This window comes from Misgurnus anguillicaudatus, chromosome 13 (genome assembly GCF_027580225.2).
Source record: "Misgurnus anguillicaudatus chromosome 13, ASM2758022v2, whole genome shotgun sequence".
In the NCBI taxonomy this organism is placed as follows: Eukaryota; Metazoa; Chordata; class Actinopteri; order Cypriniformes; family Cobitidae; genus Misgurnus; species Misgurnus anguillicaudatus.
Genome location: NC_073349.2, coordinates 17,918,155 through 17,930,491, shown reverse-complemented (window position 1 = coordinate 17,930,491; position 12,337 = coordinate 17,918,155). Strand labels below are relative to the sequence as shown.

Below are 12,337 nucleotides of genomic sequence, written 5' to 3'. Positions count from 1 at the left end.
ACTTTTACACCTAATTGTTACCCACATCAATGAGGGTGTTGTAATACAAAGCATAATTGATTTAAGCTTACTTCCCTGAATGGAATATTATTGAAACTAACACATAAGAACACAAAAGAAAAGAGATAGGAAAAAAGTCCAGAAGTAATAGCAGCGATTAATATGAAGACTGTTGAAATGATTTTTTTTTTATTGAAAGAGTGTAATGGATGTGTGATTGTTCCAGGGACCTTTAAAAATCTGAGCAAACTCTAATTGGAGTACGGTTCACATGGCAGATGACCATGAAATGAGCGCTTTCCTAACCCGTGTGAAATCCGCTTTGTTTCAGAGGGATTGTTCGTGCGAGACTGTACTTAAAACGAATTAAAAATCTTTATTTTATGTAGGCCAATAATTGCCTTGGGGAAAGGCAAGTTAATTGCCGGGGAAAAACCATGGGCTGTCCGCAGCCTTTCCAGTTTCAGACATGTTTGTCCAGCTCTTATCCCGGCAATAAAAAAGAATAGATAAGTATGGACACAAGCAGGCTTGAAAAGGTTTGGCCATGGACCTGGGGGTCTGTCCAAGCACGCGATTGGGCCAAGACAGCATAGCCAGAAACGTTTTAACCCAGCTGCTGTTTGATGTGGTCAGGAACGCGTGCAATGAGAAGTCCTGACAAAAAACTGCAATGGACCGACAGCGACAGGCTGAAAGAGACATATTCAGTCTCGCTTACTCTGCCAGAATAAGATGAGATTGAGCAGGTAAAGTCAATGACTGACTGTTTCCCTAAGGGCTCCAAAAGCATTATGGCCATTGTTTGGATGATAAAAGAAATTGTATTTTTGATAATTAAGTACACAATTGTTGCATCTAAAAAAGTGAATTTCCAAAGCGCTGTGGCAGGAATCATTGTTTCACCCACGTAAATTTGTTTTGCACTTTCGTGCTTCATTTGCATTTGAAAATTCTGTCACGACTTTGTCAAGACACCAAAAGAAACTGAACTTGATAATCACCATGTGCAATTTACTCGCAAAAATTATGCATTGTGTTGCACGCTAAATGAAAACTACTCCATCAAACTCATCTTGAACTTACAAATTGTTTCATAACAGTATTGTGCAAAAGTTTAGGCCACCACCAGCTTTGTTGTTTCAGCAAAGTTTTAATGACCACCCACATATATTTTAGCTCTCTTTATTAAGATACAAACAGAAAATATTTAATCAAAAAGTCACTAAACACATCTTGAACTCTTTTGAGGAGACTGAAGTGTTAAAGTCATTAGATTAGAATTAGGCTTTCATATCACTTAGGTTTAAATAAGCCTGCAGGTTCCTGTTATTGCTCAAGTGTAAGGGGAGCTCACACTAAATTCTTGACAACTGACTACTTATACTGCATACAAATGTTCTGTATTTTCTGGTTGTATTCTAATTAAGAGAATGAGAAATAATTACATATTGCAAAGACAACAAATCTAATGGTGGCATGGTGGCCTAAAGCTCTTGCATGTCTTCTCTACTCTGTAATTTCTTCTCACCTCGGGTGAATCAGGACTGAAACCAGCACAAATAAAAATAGGCCCAAAAACAAACGTGACAAAATAACAACCACGCTCTCTTCCCCACACATCTCTTTCTTCTGTGATAACACTCTCCTACGCCATCGGTCTTTCCCTCCCGCTCTCTCGGTTTGCATCCAGTTCGACGCTGTTTAATGGGCTTCCCACGCGAGACTAATGAAGACATTTCATTGTTGTTGGAAGGCTGACGAAACAATGGTGGTCAAATGATAACTATCTCTCGCCGCCCCCATACCAGCTGGCCTGAGGTGAAAGCCAGCGCAGTCTTTAAACTTTCCTTTAAGCATATGGATAGTTTGAAGTTTAAATAATGCCCTTCCTGCGTTCGCCAACTCACCCAGCACAGGGGATTTCAAACTTTTTTGTCAGCCGAACCACCCTTGACCTAACTGATTTACTTATATTTACCTAAACGATTCAGCCGCTGAGATTTGATTTGCATGTTTAACTTTAAAAACATTTATTCTTCATCTGTTTTATAGCTTTCATCATTAGGAATTTTACATAGTTCTCGTTATTAGCGGCCAAGCACCGTAGGTTGTTACCATTCTTCTTCTTCTTTGTCAATGGCAGCCAGTGTTGGGGGTAACACATTACAAGTAACGTACATTACGTAATAATATTACTTTTCTGAAGTAACGAGTAAAATAACGCATTACGTTTTAAATGTACACATTAATATTTGAGTTACTTTTTAAAAAGGTAATGCAAATTACTTTTTAGTTGAATTCATTTGATTAAAAACATCTACTGAATTAAACTGAACGTAGTCATGTAGAATTACGCAAACTCTATGCATGCGTGCCTGAGCGGGAACAGTTTGAGTAAAAAAACACCTGCAAGGCCATAAAGAGATCAAGCCTCAGCCAAGTAAGAGAAAGTAACTTAAAGTAACGTAAGTATTACTTTCCATGAAAAGTAACTAAGTAATGCAATAAGTTACTTTTTTGAGGAGTAACTTAATATTGTAATGCATTACTTTTAAAAGTAACTTTCCCCAACACTGATGGCAGCCCTATGAACAATAAGTACGAAAATTATGAAATTTGGCACACTTATAGTGTTGGTCATGTGACCAAATATGGGGTCTCTAGCAATAGGTGTGTTCGACTTCATGCGGTGCTGCGCAGACCGATCGGCGGCTATCTTGAAGCAGTGCATGCTGGTTAGAAATTTTATCCGACTTGACACTGAAGGCATGTGACAGTGACATATGGTTCTAAAGTACCACGAGAGCGTTTCGAGAGCCTCTCCAGAGCTCTTCATGATTGGTCGCTGCACTGATGAAAACGATCACGTACATTTCATTTTTAATTCAACCTGCAGTTGCACTAATAAACATATAAATTCATGTTTTTATAACAGCTAAAACTTGCCTAAATATGTTATTGTGTCATTTAATAAAATAAAAATCAAAATAAGTTAAAGACCAAACTCTGTTGGCATTTAAATAATCTAGGCTTATGTTTCCTGTTATTTTCGGGGCATATAGAATAAATAGCAACTAAAATATTTAATATAAACGGTTTCTGGTTGCAACTTTTATTAAAAGATTAGCTTTTTGACAAATTCACCATTTAATTATCTTCATTCGCGATTAAAAAAAGGAAACACGGCGCACACGTCACTACGGCAGGCAGCAAGTGTCCGACTTGACGGCTCCGTCTTCTCCTCCCTCGATTGCAAGCGGCAAACATTGTCGATCGGTCTACGCAGCGCCACATGAACTCGAACACAACTATTGACTCTACAGCACCACCAGCAGTTAAAAAATTCGCAATTAAAATGGTTATAACTGAAGATTTCTGTGTGCTGTGACTGCTCTCCACACTCTCATCGCATTTAATACCTTACATTAAGACTCCGCCCATAACAGTAGCGGCCATTTTAAAATATAAAATTTTCAGGTTTTTTTTAGCTACTTCTCCTTTCAAATTTTGTTTAATTGTTATGTAAATTGGTTCTGAATCTTGGTAATTCTTTGATCAATCAAAACGAGAGTTGGTACCCTTCATTGGAACCGTTAACTGGGGGTCCGTGCCAAATTTAATGACACTTACAGTTCGCGAGATCTGAAAAATTGCTATTTTTGCTAATAACTCATATTGATATAATTCAACACCAGTTTGGGAGACCCTGCTCTAGCAGAACTTCACTGATGGAAATGAAGCTGAAATGGACGGTGGGCTATTCAATGTTGCTTTTGGTGAAAATGAGGATGTTGATTTGTGAAAGCGATTTCAGATTTCAGTCATTACCTTGCGGGATTTCTTATATCCAGACAGCGCACAGAAAAAGCACAGGGGAAGGAAGAAAAAAAATGTTACCAGTGAAGAAAACACAGAGAATGTCAGTACACTCACACAACAGCATGCAGCAAAACTATAAAGCCTGAGGAATAAAATATTCACACACATAACTCTAGCGAGACACTTGGCATGCAGGGCACAAATACATAAATAAATATACGTATGTATTTGTGTATAGTATAGTGCCCTAAAAAAATGAATTTCTGAGTAAATCAGCAGGGCATAAAAGTCGCTCTGTGTTTTACACGACTGAACCCACACTATTTATATTGGCTTTGTGACATGGCATTGTAGTTAGACTCTGTTCAGTAAAACGGCCATTGAGGGAATAAAAAAAATATTCCTCTTGGGGATTCTCTACAGACGGCCATTGCAACAAGACCACTCCGGTTTTCAGCAATGTACTCTCTCATCCTCTCCATTTACTCATTATTATCATACGTAGGATGGTAACTAAAAATTCTCTTTTAAAAAGACTTAAGCACCTACGCAGTGGACAACACGGAGCTAATCACAAATTACACTATTTGGAATAACCGGAGGATGAGAGGGTTGTGATTATTACCCAGCTTTCATTTTTATACACTAGGTATCATTGTTCTCCTGTCGTTCTTTAGGTATGACATGAGCACAGGCAGAGGCTGCTGGGATTGATCTGAGTGGGCGAGAAACTGTAGCAAAATAGACGACGAGTCATTTCCACATGGCGATTAAAAGCCAATGGAGGGCACAGACAAAAGTACACACACAATAGATACCAAAGGAACCAATTCGAAGCTTCCCACACATGCACCCTAGACCCGGCATTGAAGGCAGACGATGCAAAAAGTTTCTGATCCATGCGTCCACAAAACACACTAAGCAAAGCACATCTACCCAGCAACTTCTTCCATAAAGTATCAATATCATTGTAATACTGTATATGAAGTACTATAGTATACCATATAATACCATGGTACTGTATAGAGTATCACAACTTGAATGGATCACTTGTAACAAACATGCTATAAAGAGTATCATCATACCGGCGCCTCTCCTCTGACCGGGTCTTTGCCATTTATGCTGATCTCTCCCTTACGGCTGGCCCGTTCCAGATTTATCGTGTTCCACTCGTTCAGCTTGATTTTCTCTTTACTCCTGTTCACGTAGACAAACACGGAGACAGAAAGGTGGGCGAAGAGACATGTGTTGATATGCACCTATTAAGCCATTCACAGTTGACACTCTAATTATAGTTTCAATTGAAACATAATTGCACAAAGGAGACAGAGGGTTGTGTTTACCTGATGACAGCTGGCCCTTTGCCCAGGTCGTATCTGAACTCGAGGATACCGTCGTTCAGAGAAAGAGAGATAAAATCTCCTTTACCGTCCGTCTTCTGACCGTTGTAGAAGATCACGCCTTTCGAGTCATTGGCCAGCAGGACGACAGTCATGCTAAATTTTTGTCTATGGACAAATAATGAAATCGTAACATTATGTGTGCCTCATAAAAAAGTGATAGGCTAGAATATGCTCTATTGGTAAAGCATTTTTGGCAATGTTAAGATGTCAAGGGTTTGATTCCCAGGAAATGCAACTGTGTCCAAAGTTATACCTCAGATCCTGGCCATAGAGATGAAGGCCCTTGAGCTCCAAGAACGAGTCGCCAGTAAAGTAAGGAATGAAAGCTCCTCCTTTGTCTGATACTGAAAAATATGAAAAATCCCATCATGCTTTGCAGATGCAACCTTATTTGAGGCAGAGTAGAGATTTCCCGCAATTATAAGACCAGATTGCATATAGCCTACACAACTACTTGTACACATGAACCCATCAACACACACAGCATGTATTCTTCAGTAATTACAAAGGTTTAGCTACGCTCAGTCTAGGGATGCTAGACTGAGATTAAAAAGCTAATTAGTTATTGTTTAACACAGTGGCAGTTTCACTCTTGTTCAGGGGAACTACACTTGCAGACACAACAAGGAAGTAAACCGTCAAAGTGGAGAGGACTTATTTTGATTTTGCATCACACAATATTACCAGACAGGCATGCAAAAACACTAATGACACATTTTATTACAGCACCAATAAAGAGCTCACAACAGACCTGCCGTACTTGAAATTAATTAATTAGGTAATGTGGCACTTGTTTCGTGTTAAAATACTTTGTTTCACCCCAGGTTAATATGCAGAGCTGACAGAAGGTAAGCCATAAATGGGTGATTTCGCCTATAACTGTGTGAACAAACTGATTGGTAATTTGCAATTTTGTTTGGTCATGCTATACTCTTAAAAATAAAGGTTGTAAAGATGTCATAGAAGAATAATTTCTGATTCCCCAAGGAACCTTTCAGTCAAACGTTTCAAAATAATCGTTTATTAATAATCTGAAGAACCTACAGTGTTTCCCAATACTAGTCCCCGAGTACCTCCTCCCAGAATGTTTTAGATGTCTCTTTATTTAAAGGGACACTCCACTTTTTTTGAAAATATGCTCATTTTTCAGCACCCCTAGAGTTAAATATTGGATTTTTACCATTTTGGAATCCATTCAGCCCATCTCTGGGTCTGGCAGTACCATTTTTAGCATAGCTTAGCATTATCCATTAGCATTGCGCTAAAAATAATCAAAGAGCTTAAATATTTCTCCTATTTAAAACTTGACTCTTCTGTTTTTACATCGTGTAATTAGACCAACGGAAAATTAAAAGTTGCGATTTTCTAGGCAGATATGACTAGGAACTATACTCTCATTCTGCCGGTATAATGAAGGACTTTGCTGCCATAACATGGCTGCAGCAGGCACAATGATATTACGTAGTGCCCAAAAATAGTCCCCTGCCATTGAAAGTAACCAAGGGGACTATTTTGGTTGAATGGTTCCATAAAGAACTTTAAGATGTTTCAATAAAGATTCTTTGTAGTAAGAAAAAAGTTTGTATAATCTTTGTAGATTATAAAAAGGTAAAAAAAGATTTGTTAGTTCAACTTATAACAGTAAGTTACCCGTTTGCATTTAAATTTTGTGTTAATTCAACTTAACTCAAAAAAGGTTTAATTTAAGGCAACCAGTTAACTTACTTTTTAAAGTTAACTTTTTACAGTGTAGGAAAGAAACGGTTCTTCTAAGAATCTTTGACTAAATGGACTAAATCTTTGAGGAACAAAATAAAGAGTGTACAAAGAACATTTTGTGCAAGGTTTTGTGGATATTAAAGGTTCTTTATGGAACCACACAGCCAGACAAATACCCTCTTAAAAACTAAAAATCTTTTTTTTAAATGTACTGGTGCAGAAATGACACATTTATAATTGTAAATCAATAAAGTAATACATAAATGTGCCATTTTTTTTAAATAAAATTTTCTAAAAATATTATTTCTTTAAAGGTGCAGTGTGTAATTTTTGAAAGGATCTCTTGACAGAAATGCAAAATAATATACTTTCAGGGGTGTATAAAGGCCTTTTTACAATGAACCGTTAAGTTTTTATTGCCTTAGAATGAGACGTTTTTATCTACATACGCCGAGGGTCCCCTGACATGGAAGTCGCCATTTTGTGCCACCATGTTTATACAGAAACCCTTAACGGACAAACTTTTTTTTACTTTGTGCCAATTTTCCGGTGGCGGCTATCGTAGCGTCTCTATGCGTTTCAAAAGCGATGGGTGAGCAGTGGACTGAGCCATTGGTTGCAATTCGTGACCTCACCACTAGATGCTGCTAAAATTTACACACTGCACCTTTAATTATTAGAAAACACAACAATTATTGTAAAAAATATTACTTTTTACATAAACTGTAGTGCTGGGTTAATTTTTTGCATTATAATGACTTCAAAACTTTAACATTTTTCTCATTTCCAAATGATGTCTTAACAGAGGAAACAGTTCATGTATTATATTGAGTCCTACTGTGCTTCCACAAAAATAGGAAATGATTACATGTGAGAGTCAGGTGTTTTTAGCTTTGACATCACAGTTTTCACAGGTACATCATGCTCACCTGTTACTCATTTTATAAATCTCCTTCTGTCTGCATCGTGTTCTGTTATATCTCCAGCAGGGACAGCGTACATGTTACCACGACTCAGTGTGTCATTTTATATGAGTCAAACAGACCGTCTCTTATCTGAGAGAGTGCCACTCTCTCTGGACACTTTCCCTGAATGACTCGCCATTAATCATTATGTGCAGTTGACTGATAGAATTACTCATCTCATTGATTTAAGCGATAAAAAAAATCACTCCATCTGATGGATGCTCTCAAATCATTGATTCTGGTTCACCTCAATTTATTTTAATCACTTTCTAATGGAGACGTTCTTAGGTGCCTCTCTAGCCCCTTGAGTTTGACAGTTCTGGGTTAAACAGGTGTGTGTGAGAGAGATAGTGTGTGTTCCTAAATCTTTTATTTGGTCTTCTAATGCTTGCAGTCTAGAACATCTGTAGGAATTTTAATGAGGGAAACGGTACAGAGCGAGAGCGCTAATGAACCCTTTAAAATGGCAGCAGAACGGAGAAACTCCTGTCTGGTTAGGGTCCAGTTCCCAAAGGATGCTGCAATACTGAAATCTGCATAAAGAATCCAGCATTCAACTTGGCATATGTTTGATCTTTTAGTTCAGGAAGATAACACAGAGTTCCAAAACTCAGTGAGCTACCTCACTGCCTACTTAGGCAGCTGCTATATTTTCCCAATAATTTTCAGTATTTAATGAAATATAATTGCAATTCTTTGTTTGTCCACCACCTTGGAATTGGCACTAAACATGCGAAAATGCATTTGGGATTGTCTTCTCCGCAAAATTAAAGTTCATTATCAAGAACACCATTAGCATCTGAAGCTCTGTGATGCCTTTAATTGGTCTTTCTGTAGGCAGCTCGCTAGATTTCAGAACAGTGCAACTGTGTAATAAAGAAAACAACATCATGTCCCCTGCTGTATGCCAACAGTCCGTTACATTTGCTGATAAAACTCAATTTTATGGTATGGCATGAGCTAACTAGAGTTAAAGTGATCCCAAAACTACACAGTTGGCGGTACCCATTGACTTCCAAAGTAGGCAAAAACAAATACTATGGAAGTCAATTGGGTACCGTCAACTGTTACCATCATTTATCAAAATTACTTCTTTTGCATTCAACAGAAAAAGAAACTTATTTAGATTTTGAACAACATAATGTCAAGTAAATGAATAATTTTGAGTGAACTATCCCTTTAACAATCTCACATCCTTCTAATCTAGCCTAACCTTCGCCTTTTCTTCACCCCTCAATTATAATAATAATAATTCTACAGCAAATATCCAAGACTGGATGGATTTTGATAAAAATCAATAATAAAATTGCTGCTGAGCAGTAACAGTTCTATAGGAGAGTCGATAAACTGATTCACTTTGTTTTTGCTACAATGCCATACTGTACCTTTTTCGCAGTGCTTTCCTTCACGGCCCATTGGACATTCACATTTGTAGCCTCCCTCAGGAAGGATCTGGCAACGCGAAGATGGGTGACATTTATTCAGGGCGCAGGGGTTGTGGGCATCAGCACAGGTTGGACCTGTTAACAGAAATTGACATTCTTGTAACTTAGACCGGTCTTTAACAGGCCGAAGACCTCTAGAAAAATTAGCACAGACATCTTGTTTTACGTAATTGGGAGTTGTATTTTAAGCCTGGTTTATATTAAACTCTCAGAAATAAAGGTGGGACTGTACCCTTTCAAAAACTACAACTTTGTTCCTTGAAAAAAGGATATTAGTACCTCAAAGATACATATTCGTATCAAATGTAGGGTACCGTCCAAATGAGAGCTTTTGTATCTTTATTTCTGAGAGTGTATTGTGTACCTCACAGTTTTGTACCTTTATTTCTAACAGTGTACCATGCATAAAGTAACAAATTAGTCTAATGTGAAGTTCAAATTGCATAGCTTTTAAAATAACTACATGATGTACAATATGAAAGTCATTCACATATGTTGCATTTTAATTTGATTGAAAATGAAAAATAAAATATAAATCTGATCTTTAGCTGAAGAATAATATATTTTTTTTAGCACATATTTACGTTTTCATGAAATTGGATTTTAGATCAAATAATAACTGACAGGGTTCCCACATCTTAGTTTACTTCAAATTCAAGGACCTTTCAAGGACTTTCCAGGTCCAATACCCTCAAATTCATGGACTAAATGTGGGGACACATTTCAAGTGAGAGCAAGGTTACATCGTGTTATCTTTTAAGATACATTGCTACAGTTCCCTTTCGAGGGAACTCGCGCTGCGTCTCTGCAGTGACACTTTGGGGACGCCTCCAGGGGTCTGAATGTGTATATCAAATTCAACCAATGGTGGGGCTTAACAACAAAGACAGGGTGACGCGGGAGCCAGGAAGTATATCGCTATCTGAAATATTGCCAAAGATGGCGTTACAGGAACGCAGGAAATATGTCAAGGGAGACGCAGCGTCTCGTTCCCTTCTCAGGTAACAACAATTACATACATAACCCGACACGTTTTCATGTGTCAAACACAACTATGCAAAAAAGCATTTTGGTATGAATCCACATTCGCATACAGAAGATATAAGCATTTAAAACGAACAGTTTAGCACGTAAAGTCTAGAATTTTAATGCTATTATCCTACACTACACAGAGAATAATGTGGATTTTTTTCCAGAAAACTTGCACAAAATAGATTTAAGCACTTTCAATCACCTGTATCTATGTGTTTTCAAAAATTTACCAGGGCCTTGAATTTTTTTCCCAGATTGACAAACTTTCAAGGATTAAGAACCGGTGGGAACCCTGGACTGACCAAGGCTGGATTACTGACCACTGAGTTTATGTTTGATTGAATGAAGACCCAAACCAAAAAAGACAAGAAGTCACTTGGACCGTTGGACCAACCAGGGATATTTTCCAAGAGAACTCTGAATTATTACAGTTTTAGATGAAGCACAGAGCAGCATTCCAAAAGACTAAAAGTGCATCAGGTCAGTGCTTTCGGCTTCATCATAGCACTCCCATCTTCACGTCGGGCATAGTATGCGATCACACCACGGGCAGCAACCACTGCATGCAGTAATGAAAGCTCCCGCTGTGTCCTGAGATCTTCTAGGTATCTTTCTTTTGCTCTGAAACTGTAAGGCTGTTTTATCGCCAAGACAGCGCAGCAGCCCTCAAACTTACAATCATGCTCTTTAAACATTAAAGGTTATGCCACATATTTATCCCTCTGGCCAATTTCTTTGTGAACACTTCTACTTCAAAGGGTCTTCATTTTCCTACACACCTAATACCAATCGTTCTGCAGCACTGAAATAAAGTGGAAGATATTGAACTGTATTATTATAAAGCTTGTTCAATAAAGGCTTGTGAGCAGAACAACAGTGCAATTTACTCTGGGCAATATTTCAAGTGTCTGAAGCAACACCGCAAAATGGAGAGGAAAAAAAACTAGAGAATATTGCTACTTTTGCTGGCTGGTTTCTATGGTTATATCTATAAAGGTAAAGATATTGGTAAAATACCTGTCAGAAACAGGTTATATGAAAGCTTGGATATCTGCTATGCAGGAGTAGTGCTGGGTATTGCCAACTATTGCGACACATGTATCACATTATCAAAAAAAGATGTATCTGTGTCAAACACAGTGTACTACATCTGCAAGACTAGTCTGTTTCTGTACACGTCTGCGTTTTCATTCATTAAGAAATCTGTTAGACATAAATACAAACCTAAATCTAAAGCATATTAAGCATAAACAACCTGGTAAAAATATAATAAATATTTATTATTTTCCTATCGAGTTATAGGATTGCAAAATATGTTTTCTATGCCTGGTATATTCAGGCAGGGAGAAGCTGTATTTTCACATTTTCTCTGTGTTTGTCTTTGCTGCCCTCGCATAGTTAAGTAAACATTCATTCGTCTTACCATACACGTAAGACAAAAAATTGATTAGACATGCACACTCTGCCCTGTATAATCTTTCATCGATACAGTCAAGTCCAGATAGACAGAACTGAAACACCCACTCAATGCATAACTACGACCCATAACGTTTAAAATTTAAAGGGGACGTGTGTCATTTCTGCACCACTATATTGAATTGCACTACTTTTTGATTGGCCAATTGTTGGGTCAACCAATGTCATTAGTTTGGGGGGCCGTCTTTTTGTCAAACTTGTTTGAAAATACCCAAACAGTAGCGGTGGTTCATAAATCGTAAAGCCGGTTTCGTGATTAGTAGTAAATCGCCATCACCTGCTTTCAAATGGAGCGGCATTTACTACACAAAGCCATATTTCACCGAGAAGCACATCCGTATTTCACAGAGAAGCTATGAAAAATCGTGTTTAAAATCGTGGACAAACCGCCTCCGATAATGTATGCAATTTTTCCTAGCTTCTCTGTGAAATACTGCTCTGTGTAGTAAATGGCGCTTCATCTGAAAGTAGGTGA

The 12,337-nt window shown here is 37.9% G+C and overlaps 1 protein-coding gene across 12 annotated transcripts in view; it reads right to left on the bottom strand.

The window, feature by feature from the left end:
• agrn (agrin) overlaps positions 1–12,337 on the bottom strand; it is a 329,502-nt gene that overhangs the window by 40,472 nt on the left and 276,693 nt on the right. For 8 of the 12 annotated variants that reach the window (XM_073875244.1, XM_073875252.1, XM_073875243.1 and 5 more), the window contains 5 exons: positions 9,295–9,429; positions 5,479–5,569; positions 5,166–5,330; positions 4,908–5,019; positions 3,832–3,843 (listed from right to left, as the gene is read on the bottom strand). In XM_073875244.1, coding sequence (XP_073731345.1) covers positions 3,832–3,843; positions 4,908–5,019; positions 5,166–5,330; positions 5,479–5,569; positions 9,295–9,429 — 515 coding nt within the window. The remainder of the gene's footprint in view (positions 1–3,831; positions 3,844–4,907; positions 5,020–5,165; positions 5,331–5,478; positions 5,570–9,294; positions 9,430–12,337) is intronic. The other 4 variants (XM_073875245.1, XM_073875249.1, XM_073875253.1 and 1 more) reach the window with 1 other exon arrangement.